At 42.7% G+C, this 22,887-nt stretch overlaps 1 protein-coding gene across 1 annotated transcript in view; it reads right to left on the bottom strand.

Moving 5' to 3' along the window:
* LOC126443336 (uncharacterized) overlaps positions 1 to 22,887 on the bottom strand; it is a 109,259-nt gene that overhangs the window by 42,290 nt on the left and 44,082 nt on the right. The window contains exon 6 of the mRNA XM_050090929.1: positions 6,410 to 6,518. Within this exon, the coding sequence (XP_049946886.1) occupies positions 6,410 to 6,518 (109 nt within the window). The remainder of the gene's footprint in view (positions 1 to 6,409; positions 6,519 to 22,887) is intronic.

Below are 22,887 nucleotides of genomic sequence, written 5' to 3'. Positions count from 1 at the left end.
TCTTATATTCATATTCTTGTGAGCAACTTGAGTGTGAGAGCGCTTTAGGTAATTGTGCGGATGTCCTCGCACTTATGTGTCCTTGAACATACAGAACTATGTGAATGATATTTTCAAGAGATACTGATTGTTTATCTGGAGAGCGAGTTCGAATAATAATTTGGCTTCCAAATTTCTGAACAATTTTCGAAATTCCTAAGAACTCTTCCACATGCCTTCCACATGATTTGATCGCGAGTCTTCCTGACCCCTGTTTGTTTCTGTGGGCTGCAGAGGTAGGCATCTCGACGACCGCTGCTTCCCGTGACGTCTCACGAGGCCACCTGAGGACAGAGCAGCGTCGACCTGACCGCCACAGGCAAAAGCGACTCCCGCCGCTGAACACCACAGAACGCCATACACTGTGCTGCTTGTGGTGTGGTGTCAGTGGTAGCCACAGATCTCAACCCAGGTTACATCGGTCTGTCTGTGATGGCCGGTGAACTTATTCCAACCCGTTGCTATACATTCTGCAGTCGTTGCCCTACAGCCAGATGCCAGTGTAATGTGTCGGTACGATGCTCTCAAGTCCCTCATGCCGATGATTGGTTTTTTTACAGAGACATAATGATGCACGTTCTTTGGACTTTCTCTTTTGCGATTTGCGCTGAGTAATTCCAATGCAGTATTTTTCTTAAAGACGTTGTGTCTGCCATTAACTGTAACATTATTTGTTTTCACGATTACATTTTCGATCCTATGCCCTTTATACAGGTATACAGCAATAACCGAAAAGTGAAGTGCACATGGCATGTATAGAACGCCACTATCCTCGCATACATGAGGCAGTTATATTACAAAAAACGCTAAAAACAGCACATCACTTGCATCGGGCCACTGGAGGTGTCAAAATTTACAGATCTTCTGACGTGTGTATATCTCACTGCTGTCTCTGTATGTTGAGTCTCCTAACTCCGAGAGTACATCAACATTAGATGAGCTCAAGGATCATAGCAATGGCATAAGGTAAATTTATTGTTACTGATGTTAACATCACTAACATGAATCTCCTCAAATCACTGTTCATGTTGTTTATACGACAACTGAGGCGGTTGGTGGGGAACATATTCACAAGTCGTTTCCTCTTTGCTCTTAGCAGTGATTGTACATGCCACAGTAAACGTTTTATACCAGAGTATCTTAATATCGTGTTTACATTTGTTAACAAAATTTGGCATTCTGTTTACGATACAAGCATTTGGTGTAAAGAAATAAGATAAGACATTTCTTTATTGTGATAGTGCGTAATAGTACATATGGTATCCATCGTCAAAGGCTTACAGTAGCTTGGCTGCTCATAAAAACATGGCAGTAATAATCATATATATATATATATATATATATATATATATATATATATATATATATCATTGTCATTCCCATCTATTTTTCACCGCCCCATCCCACCTCTGTTATGTACAATGTGCTTACCTTCTCACTCTTAATAACTTGTGATCAATGTTTTAGCAGTAATCTCTGTCGTGCATATCACCTTGTCTTAAGCTCTTAGGTTTTCAAATCTCGTCCGATGCAGTCCTTTAACAATTAGTCTTCCCTTCTCATCTCGTACAGTAAGTTTCCCCTGACCCACAGTTCTGGGTGACTTTCCCAAAATCTACCCCTTAAGTTTTGAGCACAGTATTCTATGAAAGTGAAACATGGACAGTGGGAAAACCGGGACGGAAGAGAATCGAAGCGTTTGAGATGTGGTGCTAGAGATGAATGTCGAAAATTAGATGGACTGATAAAAGAAAAAATGACGAGGTTCTCAGCAGAATCGGTGAAGAATGGAACATACCAAACGCTTTGGTAGGAAGATGGGACAGTATTTTGTTCTTGGTCATGCAACCTTATTGTTTCCTCTTGGTTCTTGTACGTATCACCCGTCTTTCTTTGCAACTTACTCCCATTTTTCTCGATATTTCGGACATCTTGCAGAAGTTTACATTTCCGGATGCTTTTTCTAGGTCTATAGGGTCTATGAATGTGGCCATTTTATTTTCCAAGTTTTGTTTCTCTCATCAGTCACAATATCAGACGTACCCCCCTCTCACGCTATTAGCCTTCTGACAGTTAAAATGATCGTCATCTATCATATTCTCTATTATCTTTTCCATTCCTTTGTATATATTAGTCCTGTCGACAAATTCCATACATGAGGTGTTATGCTAGTTGTGCGATAGGCCTGCAAGTTTCTGCTCTTATCTTCATGGTTGTGTCTAATGGTATACCACCATTCTCGTATATTCTAGACGCCAACTTCAATAATTCTTGGTTGACACTTTCGCCAATGATTTGCTGATCAATTGCTGTGCTTTTTCTGTTTCCCAAGGTTTCTTTTCCGTTAGCTCCTTATATCTATCTTTGTTTGTCCAATTTCTACGATGCCCTTTTCATAGGTGTCCATTTCTGTTCAAATGAACTGCCTGTGTGGTATTCATCAACGTAATATCTACAGCCCAAGAGAAATTCAAATGAATTTCATGATTGCTTTGCACTTTAGTGTCCCACTCCTTTCCGCATTTTGCCGGCCGCGGTGGTCTAGCGGGTCTAGGCGCTCAGTCCGGAACCGCGCGACTGCTACGGTCGTAGGTTCGAATCCTGCTTCGGGCATGGATGTGTGTGATGTCCTTAGGTTAGTTAGGCTTAAGTAGTTCTAAGTTCTAGGGGACTGATGACCACAGATGTTAAGTCCCATAGTGCTCAGAGCCATTTGAACCATCTTTCCGCATTTTGTTCTTCCAGACCATTTTCTTAAACTTCAATCCACTCTTCATCGCAATTCAACTGACATCTGAGCTTATGTCTGGGCCTAGGTGTGCCACACAATCGAAGAGCAGGATTTAGAAAACGATAGATTTCGACTTCTAGACATAGATAATCGGACAATTCTTCCCATAAATACAGATGTACGAGTATTAACAAGAGTCTCGCCAGGACGTAACCTCAGATGGAACTTTCCTGTGCCTCGATCCTTTTCGAAGCATACATCCTGTGGGGAAGCGAGAGTTTTCTATAGCTACCGACGGTTACGAGTTAAAACAAAGAGCGACAGAGGGAGAGAGAAAGCGACTCCCCTCTCTTCCACTCCGCTCCAAGGCCAAACCTCGTGTGCAATCATGACTGTTTGTACTGAAGCAATAATGTTATGTAATTGCAGTACGTAAAGTTTTGATATTTTTATCATTATGTAATTTGTTAAAAGAAAGGTGAACAAACATGTAAAAGTAATGCATCCACAGTTTGAAACAGTTACGCTGTTTTACATCTATGTCAACTTAAAGAGGCAGAGCTACAATTTTTGTAGTATGTGTATTCTGATATAAAGCATAGCATGTGGAGTTTATGAAACCCCATACATTAATTTCTGTCATCAGTGATAATACCTGCTACAGTTGCAACATTTTACATCAGCAGTTGATTTTATCACTGGGATGTGTATCAACAGTTGAGCATGTCCCATCAAGAGAAACGTGTGTTCTTATGTGTCTCCACTGTTGTTGTTGTTGTTGTTGTTAGCAGAAGTAGTATAATTATCACCACCGTAAGCTGCCCGTGTCCTTCGCATGTCGCAATGTTGACCCATTGAGATGTCAGGTTATATATAAGAGAGTGCACTAATGCCTTAATTTTATCAGGTGGAATAAACGCATAAAGAAGTAAATAAATGTACACAATGTGCCAAATTCCGCTACTTTTTATAACGCACTTTACACTATTTCTAAGGACACGGGCTCTGTCGTTTCTTGCAACTCTTAGTGTCTGTTTGCTGGGGTTGGCATCGTGTAGTGGATCCCCATACGCTCTGTAGCATATGGCATTAAAGGTCTAAAAATTTCGTAAAAGTTACAGTACCTGCCTGCATTGTCACTTTTATCGCAACGACAATGAACGGGAGTCTTAAAACGTCACGTGTCTCAGATCTGTGCTTAGTGAGCGAGCAGTCTAGATCGCATCACATCGCATAGTGATTTTTTAATCGGGACCTGTGCGCTACCTTCATGCTGAGTGCCCTGGGGACGCTCCCAAGACAGCAGCCGTGTTCACAGGGCCACGTGGACACGCTCCTGGCTGGACGGCCGAACACTCAGCCGCCCTGCCGCATCCCGACATGCCCGCTAAGCCATCCGGTCTCAGCCTCACAGCAAATGTCTGCGACCAGCGTGTGGACAGCGGCGGTCTCAACGTCCCTGCGGTCTGGCGGCTCTACGGGACCTGTTGAGTGACGTCAGCTGAACACGACACAACTGGAGAGACTCGTGGACTCTCTTTGTCGGCCAGCTCAGGCCCTTGTCGAGGCTAGAGGCGGTGTGCTCTACTCCTGTGTCAGCATGATCTCTCCTTATCTGACATCGAATGAAATCTGTTCTCAACCTTCATGTTTATTACTTGTAACCTTCCACATAAACATAACTAACTCGACCTTCTTTTGTAAGGAGAAAAACGTACACTTGCGAGATCTCAACCCTAGATGCCAAACACCCGCCCACTCTTAAAATAAATGGCCATACTTAAGATAATACTCATTTTAGACGTCTTGAGTGCAGAGGTTTTAGAGTTCTGTAGGTGCAGGTTGCCTGCCACTGGCTCCGCCCCACTGCAGCTGCCTGATGCACGAGTGCAGAGTACTGTGCAGCGGGGTGACGTCCAGAGCCCTCAGACCCGCTTCACGTCGCAAGCGTGGGAAGACGTGCGTGGAGCCGGTCACGTCTGCCCCATGTGTTTCGAAACTTTGTTCTTCGAGTAGAACACATGTTATTTAACATGAAAAATGGGTAAGCAATATGAGCAGATAGTATTTCAATGCCATGCGCATATATTGTCAACACTATTTAGCAATATTTTAGGACATATTCTGCAGCAGTTTTTTATAAAACACACGCACACACACACACACACACACACACACACACACACACACACACACACACACACACACAGATCTCTGTTACAAAGGCAAGATGAAATCTGACAATATTACTTCTTCAAAGCAAGCTTCCTAAACAGTCAGTTGGTGATTTTACGTCTCCGTCGCATTGTGCCAATGAAGTTGTTTGACGACAATGATCGTGGTGAAAGGGTATCGTCATCATTGTCACCGCCATCCTCTCATAAAGAATAGTCTAACGTCAATCAACTACTCTTCTCTCCATTTAACGGGTCTTCTCTATGACTGCCGCAACTAAATCACAAGGTACAAATAGTAGCACGAAGAAACGCTCATAGAGTTTCTTTTGCCTCGTGTAAGAGTTAGTCGAATAGCCACATATAAAGACGCTTACCGGTCACAACTGTCGCGAGCTTTGACGTTTAAACGTGGCAGTTTGACCGTCACTGTATACTGCTCCTGGACGTGCCGCACTGTCGCTTGTCGGTTCACCGGCACTATAAACACGAACCTCTTACTCACCGTACCGTACAGTAGTTCGAGCTCCGACAATGGGGGAACGCAGCGGAGCGTGCCAGAAACAAGTGGTACACGAGCGTTGAAAAGCTATGTGGTCAGAAGGTCTTAACTGCGTACGGTCATAATCGTGGCGCAAATCTCCGCGCGACATAGACAGCTGGGGCTCACACCTGGCAAGTGTGCGTTTTGTATGTGAGACCAGGTTGGTCATCTTCTCCTGTTAGATGCAATCGGTTGTGATTAGGTAACTGTTTCTTTTCTCCAGTGTGATTATTATTTAGTTCTTATGTTTTTATTTCTATGCACTGTCATTAGGACTGAATTTTCAAATGTGGTGCAACTCCATCACCATGTGTTGATTAACTTCGACGAGAGTTTTTATAGAAAACCTAAATGAGCACATTACGCTTTATTTAACAATAACGAACTTCCAAATAATATACTCACCAGGTTTGCCCCTCCGGTCAAACTGAACTGGACGCAACCACGCACAACTCTCTCTGCTGGCCGTGGCTATTGTGATGTGCCGAAAAGCACGCACTGACTGGGACAGGATATGATGCCTCAGATCATCCGCTTGCAGCGTTGTCATGTTCCATTCCATATTGTTCAACCTTTCAAAATAAAATGGAGTCAGCTTATGTGACAGATGATACTCTGAAACTTGACTGTATTTTGTAGACTAGAATAGTGAAAACTAAACTCAACTTGCCTTTCTCCAGCTTTTACGTTTCCCATTGATAGAGGTCGCCAGCCCATTAGAGACGAAACGAGGTGTCAGACAGGAATTCTGGCGTAAATTACGGCTGGTATGCGAGTCTGCTAACATATTCTGGCGAACTGATCGTTTCTGATCAAATACAAGAATTCACATACAAACATGCAGCCAGAACTATGATTGGACAAGCACGGCAGACCGCCTTCAAAGGCATGGAGTGGCCGCTCCCCCACAACATGGCTCACCGTCTGCTCCTTGGCGCCATAGTCACGAGCAGCACTTCCACTATAATACCACGTTTTCAAGACGCTGCCATGTCTCTCCTGTGCCGTTTGGATGAGGTTGAATCTTGATCTTTCGTGACAAGAAAGACCATACTGCACTATCTTACTCAGTTGGACTGAATACTTATTGCACCCTGTCTTAGGAATTAGCACCTCGGCATCCTTGATTGTCAGATTAACAGGGACAAAATTGGACAGAACATGCAACCACTAAGTGGGAGCTGTTGTAGCAATGTCATTAATAGTCAACATGGCTCCTTAACGCTTTAGCACAATATGCAACAGCTCAATAACCAAGACAAATTGTAGCGTTGTTTTGTTTGTCTACATTTGCTCCCCAGTTTTTTTGCAGGAATGTAGTGCAGTTCATTTAGAATAGAACCAAACGACTTTCACAGGTCCGCGCAGTGCTGCATAAATGACAGTGACAGGAAGAGGGAGGCACCAAGGTAATTAAGGAAGTAGCTGCAGGAAATTTTGGTCCTATCCAGGGGCACATATGACTGCCTGTGTGCCTCTGTATCATGGAGGTAGAACTCTGTGGGCTCAGTTCCGCTTGTGTTTTGCTGGAGTCTCTGTCTGTAAAAGTACTCCCTCAGTTTGGTGGAGGCTCGTCCACACAGTCAGTAAGTAGCCAGTTTCACACGATGAATGTGGTCAGTAGGCGACCACTACGAACAACAATAAAAAACTACCTGGGACCTTGGAGTGCGAAGAAATTGGTTAAGGGGACACGTGAAACGGAATCTGGATCAGTGGAGTGGGCTTGCGTTCACCGGCGACCACAGGTTTCGAGCATCGACTGGGGATCGTCGTACAAGGCTGTGTAGGTGACCAGGTACCGGTGCAGGTCTCTATCCATGGGTTCTGCTGTGGGGCGTGACTGTCGTATTTTGGCTTCTATTATGGTAATATCAACAGTAGCACGAAACAGTATAATGGGAGTAGGATTCTTTAGGAAGGTAAAGCAGAGAGTGCGTTACAGTGAACAGTTCAGTGATACAGTTACGCTTATCACAATCGACAGCAAACCAACACCCACAACGATAGTTCAGATACTACATGCCGACGTCGGAAGCTTAAGATGAAGAGACAGAAAAAAGTATATGACGGTATTGAAAGGGTAATACAGGACGTAAAGGGAGATGAAACTCCATTACTCATGGGACACTGGAATGCAGTTGTAGGAGAAAACGTGGAAGAAATGGTTACTGGAGAATATGGGGTTGGGACAGGGAATGAGAGAGAAGAAAGACTAACTCAGTCCTGTAATAAACTTCGGCTAGTAATAGCGAATACTCTTAATCACAAGAGAAGGATGTATAATTGGAAAAGGCTGGGTGATATGGGGAACTACAGTTAGATTACATCATGGTCCGACAGAGATTCCGAAAAGATATAGTGGATTGTAAGGCATACGCAGGAGCAGAAATAGACTCATATCACAATGTAGTAATGATAAACAGTACATTGAAGTTTAAAAGATAAGTCAGAAAGAATCGATACGCAAATGTGTCAGATACAGAAGTACTAAGGAATGACGAGATACTCTTGAAGATCTGCAAGGCTATGGATACAGCAACAAGGAATATCCCAGTAGGCAGTCCACTTGAAGAGGAATGCATATCTCTGAAAAGGACAATAATAAAAGTTGGAAAGAAAAACATAGGTACAAAGAAAGTAACTGCGAAGAAACCATGGGAAATAAAAAAATAACTGAAGTATCTCTTTTATTACCCATGATGAAAGAAGGAAGTTCAAAAATGTTCAGGGAAATTCAGGAATACAGAAATGCAAGTCCTGAGGGATGAAATAGACAGGATGTGTAGGAAAGCTAAGACGAAATGGCTGCCTGAAAAATGTGAAGAAATCGAAAAAGAAATGATTGTTGGAAGGACTGAGTCAGCGCATAAGAAAGTCAAAGCAACCTTGAGTGAAATTGTTAGCAAAGGGTGGTAACATTAAGAGTGCAGTGGGAATTTCACCGTCAAAAAAGGAGGAGGAAGTGGATATATGGAAAGAGTACATTGAAGGCCTCCATGAGGAGGGAAGATTTGTCTGATGTGATAGAAGAAGAAAGAAGAGTCGATTTAGAAGAGATAGGAGATCCAGTAATAGAATCAGAATTTAAAAGAGCTTTGGAGGACTTAAGATCAAATAAGGCAGAAGGGGTAGATAACTTTCCATCAGGATGTCTAAAATCATTGGGGGGAACTGGCGACAAAGCGACTATTCATGTTGGTGTGTAAAATGTATAAGTCCGCCGACATACCATCTAGCTTTCGGAAAAATACCATCCACACAATTCCTAAGACTGCAAGAGCTGACAAGTGCGACAATTATCGAACAGTCTGCTTAACACCTCATGCATCCAAATTGCTGACAAGAATAATATATTGGGGAATGGAAAAGAAAACTGAGGATGAGTTAGATGACTATCAATTTGGCCTTAGGAAAGGTAAATGCAACAGAGAGGCAATTCCGACGTTGCTGTCCTTGATAGAAGCAAGACTGAAGAACAATAAAGTTACGTTTATAGGATTTGTCGACCTGGAAAAGATGTTGAGCAATGTAAAATGGCGCAAAGTGTTAGAAATTCTGAGACAAATAGGGGTAAGCTGTAGAAAGAGACAGGTAATACACAATATGTACAAAAGCCAAGAGGGAAACAATAAGAGTGGATGACCAAGAATGAAGTGCTCGGATTAAAAAGGATGTAGGCAGGGATGTAGTGTTTCCCCTGTATTTTCAGTATGTACATCGATGAAGCAATGATGGAAATACAAGAAAGGTTCAGGAGTGGGATTACAATTGAAGGTGAAAGGGTATGAATGATACGATTCGCTGATGACATTGCTATCCTGAAAGTGAAAGTGAAGAAGAATTACATGATGGGCTGAATGGAATGGACAGTCTAATGAGTACAAAATATGGGTTGAGAATAAATCGAAAAAAGACGAAAGGAATTGGAAGTAGGAGGAATGAGAACAGAGATAAACATAACATCAGGATTAATTGTCACGAAGTATATTAAATTAAGGAATTCTACTACCTAGGCAGCAAAATAACCAATGACAGATGGAGCAAGGAGGACATCGAAAGCAGATTAGCACCGGTGAAAAAGCATTCCTGACCAAGCGAAGTCTATTAGTATCAAAGATAGGCCTTAATTTTAGGAAGAATGTTCTGAGAATGTACGTTTGGAGCAGAACCTAGAATGGTAGTGAAACTTGGATTGTGGGAAAACCGGAAAAGGAGAGAATCAAAGCATTTGAGATGATGTACTACAGACGAATGCTCGAAATTAGGTCAACTTACAAAGTAAGGAGTGAGGAGGTTCTGCGCAGAATGGAAGAGGAAAGGAATATGTGGAAGGGACGCGATGATAGGACATCTGCTAAGACATCAAGGAATGACTTCCATGGTACGAAATTGGAGAATACATCCAGCAAATAATTGAGGACGTAGGTCGCAAGTGCTGCTCTGAGGTGAAGAGGTTGGCATAGGAGAGGAATTTGTAGTGGACCACATCAAACGAATGAGAAGACAGATGACTCAAAAAAAAAATGGAAAGGTCTCTAACGTTTCGTCTCCAAATGCTGGAGACATCTTCAGAGGCTATAAAGGCTCAGGCAGCAGTTTGAAACTTCTATAAACTCTACAAGCTGAACTGTTTGTTCGGATCCCTGCCACAGTCGGGCTGTGACGTCATCAGACGGCTGCTTAAGGGCGCAGAGTCACGAGTGCGTGCGTTGTCGAGCTTCTGCTGGGGAACACTTGGCGCTGGTTTCTGTATTCAGCACTGAGGGCAGCAACTGGTCTAATTGCTCTCATTCCTGTTTCCGTTAAAGTTGCTTTCGTGCTTTGGAATTTGAATGCCCTCTCTGTAAATTCAAACACAGGAATATTGGTTCTGTATTGCAGAGACGAATTTTTAGTTTCCCTGGTCCGAGTGGATGTTCTGCGACTGCCGATTTATTGCTATTTCGCAAATGACAACTGCTCTTCTGTTCCCTAAACAAGAAATGAGTACTTCTGTTTGTACTACACATGTGTGCTTCACTGTGTGTGCAAGACAATTTATATATTCCTCCTGTGGCAAGTGCTGGCCGTACATTCTTTACAGTGTTCGAAACATTCACGCTCCTTCGTAACTGGTATAAACACTGCATCAATACTATGTATTCCTCGTACTCTGATCATGTGAACCATGACTGCTTTTACGAATGGGAGTAAATCTTTGTTTCTTCTTCATGAGAAGCTCCATATCTTTATGGACTTATTGCCCTATTTATCTCTTTCTCAGATTAATCATTTATTCTGAAAGTAGTGTTTAAATGGTCGGAGCGTTCCTCCAACTACTCTGGTGACATATCATTTAAGCCAAGCCCACCAATGTTCTCATTACTGCTCTTTTCAGTTTGTGACAATGACTGGAATTTTTGTGAATGTATCCACATGTGTGAGTGAGGTTTTTGCAGACCTTCTGTGCCTAACATCTGTGGATTTTCTAAGTAGCCGTACATTTTAAAATATTTCAACTTCTTTCTCTTTTTCTATACTGGATTTTATATTATAACTAATATCATTTGGAAAGTTTAGAAATTCTGAGTTCTTTTTGCCCATGAGGCTATATAACGAAGTATGAGTATCATCAACATAACACAGCCAACGATAGTGATTTTTCTTGCTGGGCTGATGAGCTGTTCCTTCCAGTTTTACATATAGAACTCCGTTGTAACTGTGCTGAGTGTGTTTCCTGTAATGTTGTAATGAATACAGTTTCAGAAAACTGGATGATTTATTCCAGAGCCTCACAAACTGAGCGAAGTCAGTAACACTTTGGTCCGCCTCTGTTATTCGGCTTCGCATCTATTGGCAGAGCTGTTGAATGTCCTCCTGAGGGACATCGTTCGAAATCATGTCCAGCTGGCAGGTTAAGTCATGAAAACCCCGAGATGGTTCGAGTGCCCTGCCCGGTAGGCCCCAAACGTTGTCAGTTGGGGAGAGGTTTGGTGCCCTTCCTAGTCAAGGTATGTTTGGCAAGCAATAGAAACACTCGTTGTGTGTGTGGGCGGGCATTACCTTGCTGATTTGTAATGTCAGTATGGCTTGCCATGAAGGGCAACAAAACCGGACGTGGAATATCGTCGACGAATCGCTCTGCTGTGTGGGTGACTACTTAGGTGGTCCTGCTATGAAAGTGAACGGCACCCCAGACCATCACTCTCGGTTGTTGGGCTTCATGGCGGGCGACAGTCAGGTTGGAACCCCCCCCCCCCCACCACCCCAAGTCTCCAAGGCGTTTTCAGACACATCTTTTCTGGACATTGGGGCTCAAGTAGAAGCGAGGCCCATCATAGAAGACTGTTCCAGTCAATGAGATTCCTGGCCGAAGTCGCATCTGGAGATGCCCCAGATGGTCGTGGTATTCCAATCTTACTGTCGTCCGCCATATGGTCTGACAACCTCGAGTGATGGTGTGGGGTGTCATTTTTTTTCACAGCAGGATTTCTTTGGTTTTAATCTGTGGTACCCTTACAGTACAGCAGTTCGTCTATGCTGTTCTACACCCCGTTTTGCTGCCTTCAAGGTAAGCCATTCTTGGCTAACTTTTTTTCCAGAATAATGCCCCCTCGCCTATGGGAAGAGTTTTTACTATCTGTTTTTAGACTTGCCAAACCCTACCTTGGCCAGCAAGGTTGCCAGACTTCTTCCCAATTGAGAATAATTGGAGCGATATAGGCAGGGACGTCCTACCAGGTCGGGATTTTGACGATCTACCGCACCATTTGGACAAAATATGGCATGATGTTCCTCAGGGAGACATCCAAGAACTCTGTCAATCAAAGCCAAAATGAAAAGTTGCTTACATAAGGACGCATTATTGACTTACTTAACTTGTTAAGCTTCCCTCTTGAATAAGTCATCCACTTGTTTGTCTGCTCATGTACAGCACAACTACTACTTTCTGTATCTTTCGGATATTTCCTTCACGGAGTGTTCCTTGTTTTGTCTAAGAGTGTAAATTCCATATGTGACATCGTTTTATTAAGAGCAACTGTAGTAAGCAGTAATAGAACGTCTAAATGGGCTAATATCTGATGGTCATGAAGGATTCTATTTTTTGTATAATGAACTGAACCTTTTATACGTCTTTTTTTGCTACAGAGGTCTGTATAAGACTGGCCAGGTATTTGGCAGTCACGCTTGTCGAACAGTCCATAGCGCTAACAACTGGTCTTAATGGAATGAGGGGTTTGTGAATTTTTGGTATACCACACAATCTTGATGGGACCGGTTCTGATTTAGTAAGACATTTCTAGTTGGTGAGAGAAATCGCTTTTACTAGCTGATGCGTTACCCTAAGTACTGATCTTGAGAGATTGCTTTTAATCTCACTGTACCTTCAAGGTTGTAATACAACGCAAGTTTTTCTGCAGTACGTTCATTATTTCAGGAGCATTGTAGCGTTGCCCTTATCTGCTGGAAGCTCTAGAATACATCAAAATTGAAATCTCGGATAGGTCTCTTTCCACAAGTTAGTGTTGTGACATTGTTTATTGCCTCTGGTGGTGCCTCCACATTTAGGAGACGAAGTCTTAGGCACAGAAATATGCCATGGACAGTGGCCGAATACCCATTAATCAAAATTGACCAGTAGGTTGTATTTTAATTATTTATCAGTACGAGTACATGTGTTAGTGTTTGTAGGAATTACGAAAGAAACGAGGAGTGTAGAAATGGGGTGGCCAAGACATTGGCTCACGGGCCATGCCCAGGAACAAGTGCATTTGGCTCATTATATACATCTCCCCAATTAACATTTCTTAAATTTTCTCTGAAGTGCTCAATAAACACTGGGTTGAGCAACCTTACAGTTTTATTTCATGGTTTCTGAACTGTACACCTTGCTGTGTTTTCTAATTTAATCAATTGTACATCATGGGCTGCTAATCCATTTATCAATGTAAAAGCATGTGTTAGTTTTACACCCTCTTGCTGTACAAATACATTATCTATTAGAGCGCCACTGCCTTGAGCTATACGTGTAGGGAAATTGATAGCTGATTCTATGTTATATGCAATTAGTAACACTTACGCTTTTCCCATCTGAACTGTTTAGAAAGTTTACATAGATATCGTCACAGATTAACAACTTCCTGTTTTTGTCTGACAGACAGCGTAATAGGTCATCTTCATATGCTAACAGATCATCTACTTTATTTTTTAATCCCCTGATATTCTGATGAGGTAAGTTGATACTACCCTTAGCTTCATCCCTATTTACTGTACATGAAGCTTCTGTTATTCTATTTTTCTTGAGTGTTGCCTGTTTGGACTTTGACCTTGACATAAGAAACTTGTCTACCTGGTGCCATTAACCACAGGGGTCACCCTCGTGTGACTGAGGTTCCCCCTTACAGTGTCTGCTAATAGAGAAGCTGACTTATCTTCCCCCTTCCTATTTAGGTGCAGGCCATGCGTAGTGTGTCCTCACCTACCAGTAGTGTCAACAGGAACATCGCGCGTGTGAGGTTTTGGCGGTATCTGGAACTTCCCGTTCCTCCACTACTTCAGATAGCAAGCCAAACTGATTTACTAACTGAATTTCGAAGTTTTTTGAACAGTTTCTCTTTTTGCTTCTACCTTTCCCGTCCCTGTTTATTCCCTTAGCCTACATAATTCCAAGTCCTCATTCTCTAATTCAGCCTCAAGGGCACAAATTTTTGCCTCCTTTTCAGCGACTTTTCTGTCCTTTCTATATAACGTACGTTGCCATGGAGAGCGTCTTATCTTCCCAGTTTCCTCGCCGCTACATTCGCCCCAATAAACTATAACCTACACAGTCTTCACATCCCCGCCTTCAGATTTCTACAGCAAACATTGCATTTGCTAGACATGTTTTGCCAGAAAAATTTACACAAAGGAAGAGGATAACTTGGCACAAGAGCACTGATGTTACGTAACCTGTATTAATACGCAATGAAGCGCTAATGCAAACAAACTTTTAAAAATCTCAAAAACTTTATAAAACTACCCTTGTAATTCTTTCTGGGCCACAACGTATTCTTCAAACTCCGTATTTCCTTTAACACTAGTGATCTTAGGGAACTTCACTGTCTTTGTCAGAATGTGTCCGTTCCAGAAACACGATTTTCTTTTTAAATCCATCCCCATCAAATGAGGAAAAAGTTACCTTGCAGTGCATTACTGTGGGCAGTGTGGAGTCAAGTCCAGTTAAAATGTGAAATCTGCACTAGATTGCACATGTTTTAATTTTCGTTCCTGCATTCCTTTATTAAACGCTAGCAAGTTTTAAGTCGTTCCAGGTATGTCTCTCGACATAACCTACGTACTTTGCAGTACGATATGAAGTCTCCATAGGAATCGTTCAGTTTCACTGAAAACCGTTGCAGCTGAAAACGGGAGATGCGTGTGACTTCAGCAATTATACTATGCTTTCTTCCAATTTCGCCATGTGCCAAAGGCCTGCAAATTTAGCACAAAGTGTTTTTTGATGTACAAAACAAGGAATCTCGTCTGTCGACATTCGTTTCATTGTCAATCAAATCTTTAAACTCTTTCTGCATATTCCAGAATCCGAATCAAAAACAGTTCTCCACATGAGTAACCTAGAGGCAGATATCCTCCGATTTGTGAGGCAACTTAAATCACTTGATAACAGCAAGTCTTTCGGTCCGTACTGCATACCAATTACGTTTCCTTCAGAGTATGCTGTTGCAACAGCTCCATACATAACAACCTTATACATCCGTCCGCTGGACGAAAGATCCCTATGAAAAGATTGGAAAGCTGCACAGGTTACACCAATATTCAAGAACGGTGGAACGAGTAATCCAGTAAATTACAGGTCCATATTATTAAATTCGATATCCAGTAGGATTTTGGAACATATATTGCGTGTGAGGACTATTAATTACCTCAAAGGAAACGGTCTATTGACACACAGCAAAGACGGATTCAGAAAACATCATTCTTGTGAAGCGCGAAGTGTTGAGTGCTATCGACAAGGATTTCGAAAAGGCCTTTGGCACTGTACCACACAAGCGGCTTGTACTGAAATTGGGTGCTTATGGAATATCATCTAAGTTAGCTAACTGCGTTCGTGGTATCCTGTCAGAGAGGTCACAGTTCCTTATAACTGACAGTCATCGAGTGAAACAGAAGTGATTTCTGGCGTTCCCCAACGTAGTGTTATAGGCCCTCTGCTGTTCCTTATCTATATAAATGATTTCGTAACAATCTGAGGAACAATCTGAGATCAAAAAATGCAAAACGATTTGGAAAATATATCTGTATAATTTGGAAAGTGGCAATTGATCCTAGATAATGAAGTCCTCCATATGAGTGCTAAAAGGAATCTGTTAAACTTCGGTTACACGATAAATCACTAAATCTAAAGCCCGCAGATTCAACTAAAACCATAGGAATTTTAATTACGAGCCACTTAGATTGGGGGTTGGGGTTGGGTTGGGTTGTTTGGGGGAAAGAGACCAAACAGCGAGGTCATCGGTATCATTGGATTAGGGAAGGATGGGGCATGAAGTCGGCCGCGCCCTTTCAAAGGAACCATCCCAGCATTTGCCTGGAGCGATTTAGGGAAATCACGGAAAACCTAAATCAGAATGGGCAGACGCGACTTAAATTGGGAAGAACACATAATGTTGAGGGGGAGGCAACCCAAAGACTGCGATTCATTAGCAGAATATTTAGAAAATGTAAGATATACTAAAGAGATGCTTGTATGCCCTCTTTTGGAGTACCGCTGCACAGTGTGGGATCCTCACCAGATAGGGTTAACGGAGTACATTGAGAAAGTTCAAAGAAGAGCTGCACGTTCTGTATTACCCCGAAATAGGGGAAACTGTTACTGACATGATACAGAATTTGAGGTGGACATCAAAAAGGCGTTTTTCATTGCGGCAGAATCATCTCACGAAATTTCAGTCACCAACTTTCTCCTTCGAATGCGAAAATATTTTGCTAACGCAGACATACTTAGGGAGAAACGATCGTCGTGATAAAATAAAGGAAACGGGAGCTATCAGGGAAAGGTATAGGCATTCGTTTTTTCCTCGCACTGTTCGATATTGGAATAATCGAGAATTGTTGTGAAGGTCATTCGATGAACCCTCCGCCAGGCACTTAGGTGTGATCTGCAGAGCATCCGTGTACATGTACATCTAATGTCGTTTCACAGTAGGTATGCACTACCTGTAACGTATATGAATTGAGAAACCTCTTCGCTCTCTTCTGTCACTGCCGCTCATTTTAAAGAATCGCGACGGTAGACCGCTCGACTGCCTCCTTCGTGCAAACAGCCACTGGCCCAGTGAACCTCCATCGTACCGAGATCACACAGCGAAGGGTAAACAGCGCTGACAGCGCGTCTGCCGAACTCGAGAGACTTGTGCCGGCCGGAAGACGCCGCACCGCGACGCCGGGTGAAGCGCGGCGCTCTTCCGGGCGCCTCCGACAAGGACCGAGCGGAGCCGAGCGGCAGGCAGGCCGGGCCCGTGGGCCAGACACGCTGCACGCGTGACTTGTGGCACGGCGCGGCCGGCCGTCATTATGAGCCCCTACCCAGCTGCAGCGAAGTCACTCAGTCAACTCCTGAGGCGTCACCGGTGGCCACAGGTTGGATGTAAGATGTAATACTTCACATATGTTCGTTTCATATTTTCCAGGAAAATGTTCATTTTTAAAAGTGACAAACAGCAAGCGTGTAAAACACAACGCATCAGAATAACACTTATTAAAAGCATAATATTACCAAGGAATACAGCAGTACCAAGAGCCATCAACTAGAGATAATTACAGAGAACACTGCAATATTTTGAGAAATGTCATTAGACCAGCTGTGTGAGTAGTATGTACATATCTGAAAATAACATGAAATTACGCTGGTATATAACGAGGACAATGCCAGGCCAGCAGCGGAAATCTTCGGTTATCTGCTTACTGAATGTCGTAGTGTGAAGACGTTACTAACGTTAACGGGATATGCAAACGTTTAAACAATAAAGTTGTACGTCGAAGAAAGTTCAAACTCCTGCGCCTCAGTCACTCAAATTGCTTGTAACACCATTTTTAATGTGGGCAACTAAAGGTAAAGCTGAAGGATGCAAACTGTATGGAAATGGAAGCAGTAATTACGGAATGAATAAGGGTGCATGTGGCTGAGATCATATATTATTTGGGACAATATATTTTTCTATATCATGCACTACCGCTTTTGCATCAGTCACCTAGTTCGTGAAATTAATTTTTTTCTGTGCGAAAGTAAATATTCAGTCATAAGGCTGTAAAAATAACATGTTGGTAATATCTAAATCAACTTCCACTTCCATACTCTACAAACCCCTGCGAAGTGCGTGGTAGAGGGTTTTTCCTGCAGTAGCACATACTGGACCGTCTCCCCGGCCACTTCGCTCCTGTGCGCCCTCTAATTAGTGTGACCTCGTCTTTGCCGGCCCTACGAGAGCGACAGCCAGACGTCCGTCTTGTACTCTCAGATTCTTCGCTTCATACAGCTTCTTGGAATGTTGTGAGTAGGTATTCATCTTGAGGTGATTTCTCTACATGAAATCTCAGTTTTTTTTTTATCTCGTCTTTGATTTAAGAACAAAAATTTGAAAAGATTCAACCTTGAACAAACACGGTTTCTTCTATTTTTGCCGACACGTATTTCAGCCATATTTCATTATCACCAGCGGGTTTCCTTTATTCTTCTGCAGAGTAAAGAGTAAAATATCGCATTGGGATACGCATATTTTTGGGAATGTGTTATTTTTGCTCAGAACGTTATAACAGACATGTAAACCATAGTAGCACATGCCGTTGTTCATGTCGCTGCACGTCATCTGCAATACCGAGATACCAGCCAAACTGGAAATAGCAGACACGGACATCAGCAACAGCGTGTGCCATTAACGCATACATCTTTCTGAGAACGTTTCGAATGCAAATGTACAATTCTAAAATTATACGTTTCACCGTGTAACAATATATTCTTTCTAGAATCAAATTTCCACCCTACAGCGGAGTGTGTGCTGATATGAAACTTCCTGGCGCATTAAAACTCGAACTCGCGACCTTTCCCTTTCGCGGGCAAGTGCTCTACCAACTGAGCTACCAAAGGACGACTCGCGCCCCGTCCTCACAGCTTTAATTCCGCCAGTACCTCGTCTCCTACCTTCCCAACTTCACAGAAGCTCTCCTGCTAACCTTGCAGAACTAGCACCCCTGGAAGAAAGAGTATTGCTGAGAGATAGCTTACCCACAGCTTGGGGGATGTTTCTAGAATGAAATTTTCACTCTACAGCCGAGTGTGCGCTGATATGAAACTTCGTGGCAGAGTAAAACTGTGTGCCGGACCGAGACTCGAACTCGAGACTTTTGCCTTTAGCGGGCAAGTGCTCTATCAACTTTTTTTTCTTTTTTTTATGAAGAGGAAAAGAAAATTTTTCGCATCCACCCAGGCGCGAACCCATGACCTTCCGTATCCTATTCCCGAGCGCTAACTACTTTTTTTTTTTTTTTTTTTTTTTTTTTTTAGGAAGGTCACAGGGCGTCGTGGTACACGCCGCACTAGCAGTGGGGTCTCTTCACGGCACTGCCGGTGCGTCGAGGCCCAAACCCCCCCTCCCACCCCTTTTTCCATGTCCCCAGTTGGGTCATAGCACTAAGTGTGCAGAAATCTTAACACAAAATTCCCATTCTCCGATGTAAGAAAGACAAAGAAACCTCTTCTCTGAGTAGAAACTGATCACTGACAGAAACTTAACAATTCTTCTTGAATAACACAAATACCTTGGAAGTCGAACACGAGTAATTCCGAACAAAATGTTTTGAAAAAACTCTTCCTGTAACATAGAAGTAAATAATAATAAGAACACAAGTGACTTTTAATTTTCTTCTGTTCGTTCTCGTTCAAGGTGTTGTAGTGGTGCCACATATTTAACCGACACCCATTCTTTCAAAAATGATCTTAAGCATGTTGTCGTAGTGCTTCTTGTGGTTGCGATAAATGCTGATTTTTGCGTCTTCACACTTCATGTAAACGCGGAATTCTATCTCTTTGTCTGACCCAAGTTTGTTGATGACATAACTAACATATTTTCCCGGTAACCAGCTAATGGCGTTCGTTTTTAATTTCGGAAAGTATGTCATGTCTGGTCTCAGGAGGAGCTATTGCGTTATATATTCGGCCGAGGATCTGGCGAGAAAGGCGATTTGTTGCCTGATCCAATTCCAGTTATTCACACTGCCGCCACAGGTGAATCTGTGGATGAGTGTATCCTCCAGACTGCATTTTCCACAGAGGTGTGTCTGGTTTAAACCGATCCCATACAGTCTCTCGTTGGTGCTGATGACATTGTTAACTGCTTTGTACCATGCGGAAATAGCGTCTGCAGATAGCCCGGCATAGTTGATGTTCCGCCATATAGATTTCCAGTCACAATTAGGGAATTTCTTTTCAGTTTTGTTTCTGCCCTCATTTAACTTCCTTTCAAGTATGATGTCGCGCGTTGTGATACATGTGTTGCTTCTGATTTCGTCACTAAGGTAACTTGCTTCGAGGAAAAGTTACTCACATACTGCAGACGGGCATTAATCCTTCGGACATCAATCGGTGCTTGCAGGCTATGGGGTGTCACAGCCTCAAAGAGCTTTGCGGCTATACATTGTGGAAGTTCTCTGAGTATATGGAAAGCCCGTTTGAGGAACAGAGCAGACGCTTTATTTCGAATGCCCACCAAACCGAGGCCCCCGTTTCTGACATCCAGTATAACGGTAGTCGCACCAACCCTGAATATGTCTCCTCGCCATAAATAATTGGTAACAGTGGACATGATCCCTTTCGATACTAGTTTGGGGATTGGAAATACCTGTGCACTGAAATACGCTTTAGACAAAATGCAGGAGTTCATGAATCTGACTTTTCGCACCTGGTCCATAGTTCGATGGATGTTCTCCATTACAGCACCATGAACTTTCCTCCTAGTTTCCGTCCAGTTAAAAGCAGCCATCCTCATCGGACATGCCATTAAGGTCATTCCCAAAGTTTTATGTTTGTTGTCTTGTTTTGCCCATGACAGTCGGAGGTGATCTAGGCCCCGCAGATTCAATGTTTTACTTTTGTTTTCATTGGTTGTCGCTCCCGGCGCTACACAATACTTTTGGATTTCTCTTTCCAGTGTAACTGTCTCCTCCTTATTCCTTATTACAACACCCACGTCATCAGCATAAGCTCGTATGACGGTTTTCTCACCACTCAATGTTATGCCTGTTAATCTTGCGTGGACAGTGCGGAGAAAGGGCTCTAAAGGTACGGAAAATAAAACATAGATAAGGGACTGCCCTGTGGAACCCCTCGCCTTATCTGTATGGGTTTAGATGTCTGCCCATTGATTGCTATTTTCGCATTTATACCTGTTGCAATATTTCTTAGCATGTTGACAATCTGAGGGTGGAAAGCTATTCTTGACAGCGTCGCAAAGAGGTATCTATGACTAACGCGGTCAAAAGCTGTGTTGAAATCTATAAAGATTAAAGCACATTTTATACTTGCCACTGACGTAATTGCAATGACGTCTCTGTATGCAGATAGACTTTCGAACATCGTTCTGGTTGGAGAACAAGATTAATGATGACTCAATATTTTGTTGGAAAAGGCACGGAGTCTTTTGTTGATAATACGCGAAATTATTTTGTAATCAGAATTTAGTAGCGAAAGAGGCCGAAAATTGTTTAAGTTGGTTTTGCCTTTACTCTTAGGAATCAGTACTATTTTACTTTCCTTAAACTCTGCAGGGACCGCTTTTCCGGTCAAGACCACATTCGCCATGGAAGTGATCTTGTCCCCAATTATAGACCAGTAGCGGGCATAAAAATCCTCAGGGAGGCCACCAAGTCCCGGAGATTTTTTGAGAGGTGAGTTACGCACTGCCTCATGCACTTCATCTTTAGTAATAGGTGACAGGATGTCAGCGTTTTCTGTTCCCGACAATTGTGGACCTAAAATAGTGAGAAAGTCCTCGAGAGCTGCATCGTCCACTGTGGTAGGGGCATATAAGTTGTCGTAGTATCTGTGGACTTGGTCCAGTATTTCTTTCTGGCATGGGAGCCTTGTACCAGTATGCGTCTGGCCTTCATCAATAAAAGCTTGACGTCTGTTTTTAGCATGCCGCACCAAGTGATACAGAGAAGCAGTTTCACCAGCTACTACTGATGTGGCTTTCTATTTAATTTTTAGTCCCTCCATCTGTTGCTGTTTAGTGCTTAATAACTTGGCTTTTATTTTTTGATATCATTCAGACGAATTACGTCATAATTTGCCTCTTGATGAAAGTCTCTTAAAACTTTATAATAAAACTCCATTGTATTCCTCAACTCCCTGCGCTTCGCTACACTATACTGCACGACAACTTTCAGCAGCCTTGGTTTAGCCCTCCTAGTCCACCAGTCAATGACTGTTGGGTGCTTGTCTGCCGTGCGGAGGCACATAGTCCACGCCATTCTTATTTCCTGTTCCAGTTCTTCGTCAGTTAAAACAGATATATTCAAATTCCATTGCCCTCTGAATCGACGGGTTGGCTGTACACTTAAATTAAAGCAAGTTAAAAGTGTACTGTGATCGCTAAAATACATGGGAACTGTTTCAACGTTTGATAAAAAAATTTCCAAATTTGGTGACACGTAAATTCTATCTAGTCTGCTGCGGGAGTGGCTGGTTATATACGTGAACTCGACTGATGTCGGGTGCTGAAGTTCCTATACATCTTTGAGTTGTAGATCACTTACTAACTTTTTTAACTGTGGCGAGTAGTTGAAATTGGGTTGTTGATATTTCTGGTTTAAAACACAGTTAATATGTCCACCAAATATAAGAGAACACGGATTTTTCCTCAATAAATCAATTAGTTCGTCTTGAAAAAACATCGCACCATCCAATTTATGGGAGTTTCCTGATGGGACGTAAAGGTTAAGCACGGTCATATCGAAAATTTTTATGCCTACGGCTCTTCCTGATTCTAGTCGTTCGATTTAAGTCACCGGAATGCCTTCCCTTATAAGAATGGCTGTACCGATATTAAAGCTATGAGGACGGGGCGTGAGTCGTGCTTGTTTAGCCCAGTTGCTAGAGCGCTTGCCCGCTAAGGGCGAAGGTCCCGAGTTCGAGTCTCGGTCCGGCACACAGTTTTAATCTGCCAGGAAGTTTGAATATATTCTTTGTTCGGCAGAAAAATGAAGGGAACCTCTCATGACGGTAAAGCTTCGCCGAAACATGTATGGGTGAAAAAGAAGAAACTGTGTTTTGTTGAAGGCAGGACGTTTTCAAATAACTTTTATTTACAGGTAGGCTTTAAGGGAATATTTGCGACTGCCAGTACAGGTTTCTGTGTTTCGTT

Source organism: Schistocerca serialis, unplaced genomic scaffold, assembly GCF_023864345.2.
Source record: "Schistocerca serialis cubense isolate TAMUIC-IGC-003099 unplaced genomic scaffold, iqSchSeri2.2 HiC_scaffold_1458, whole genome shotgun sequence".
Lineage (NCBI taxonomy): Eukaryota > Metazoa > Arthropoda > Insecta > Orthoptera > Acrididae > Schistocerca > Schistocerca serialis.
The sequence above is the reverse complement of the archived record's forward strand: the minus strand, read 5'-3'. Positions and strand labels throughout refer to the sequence as shown.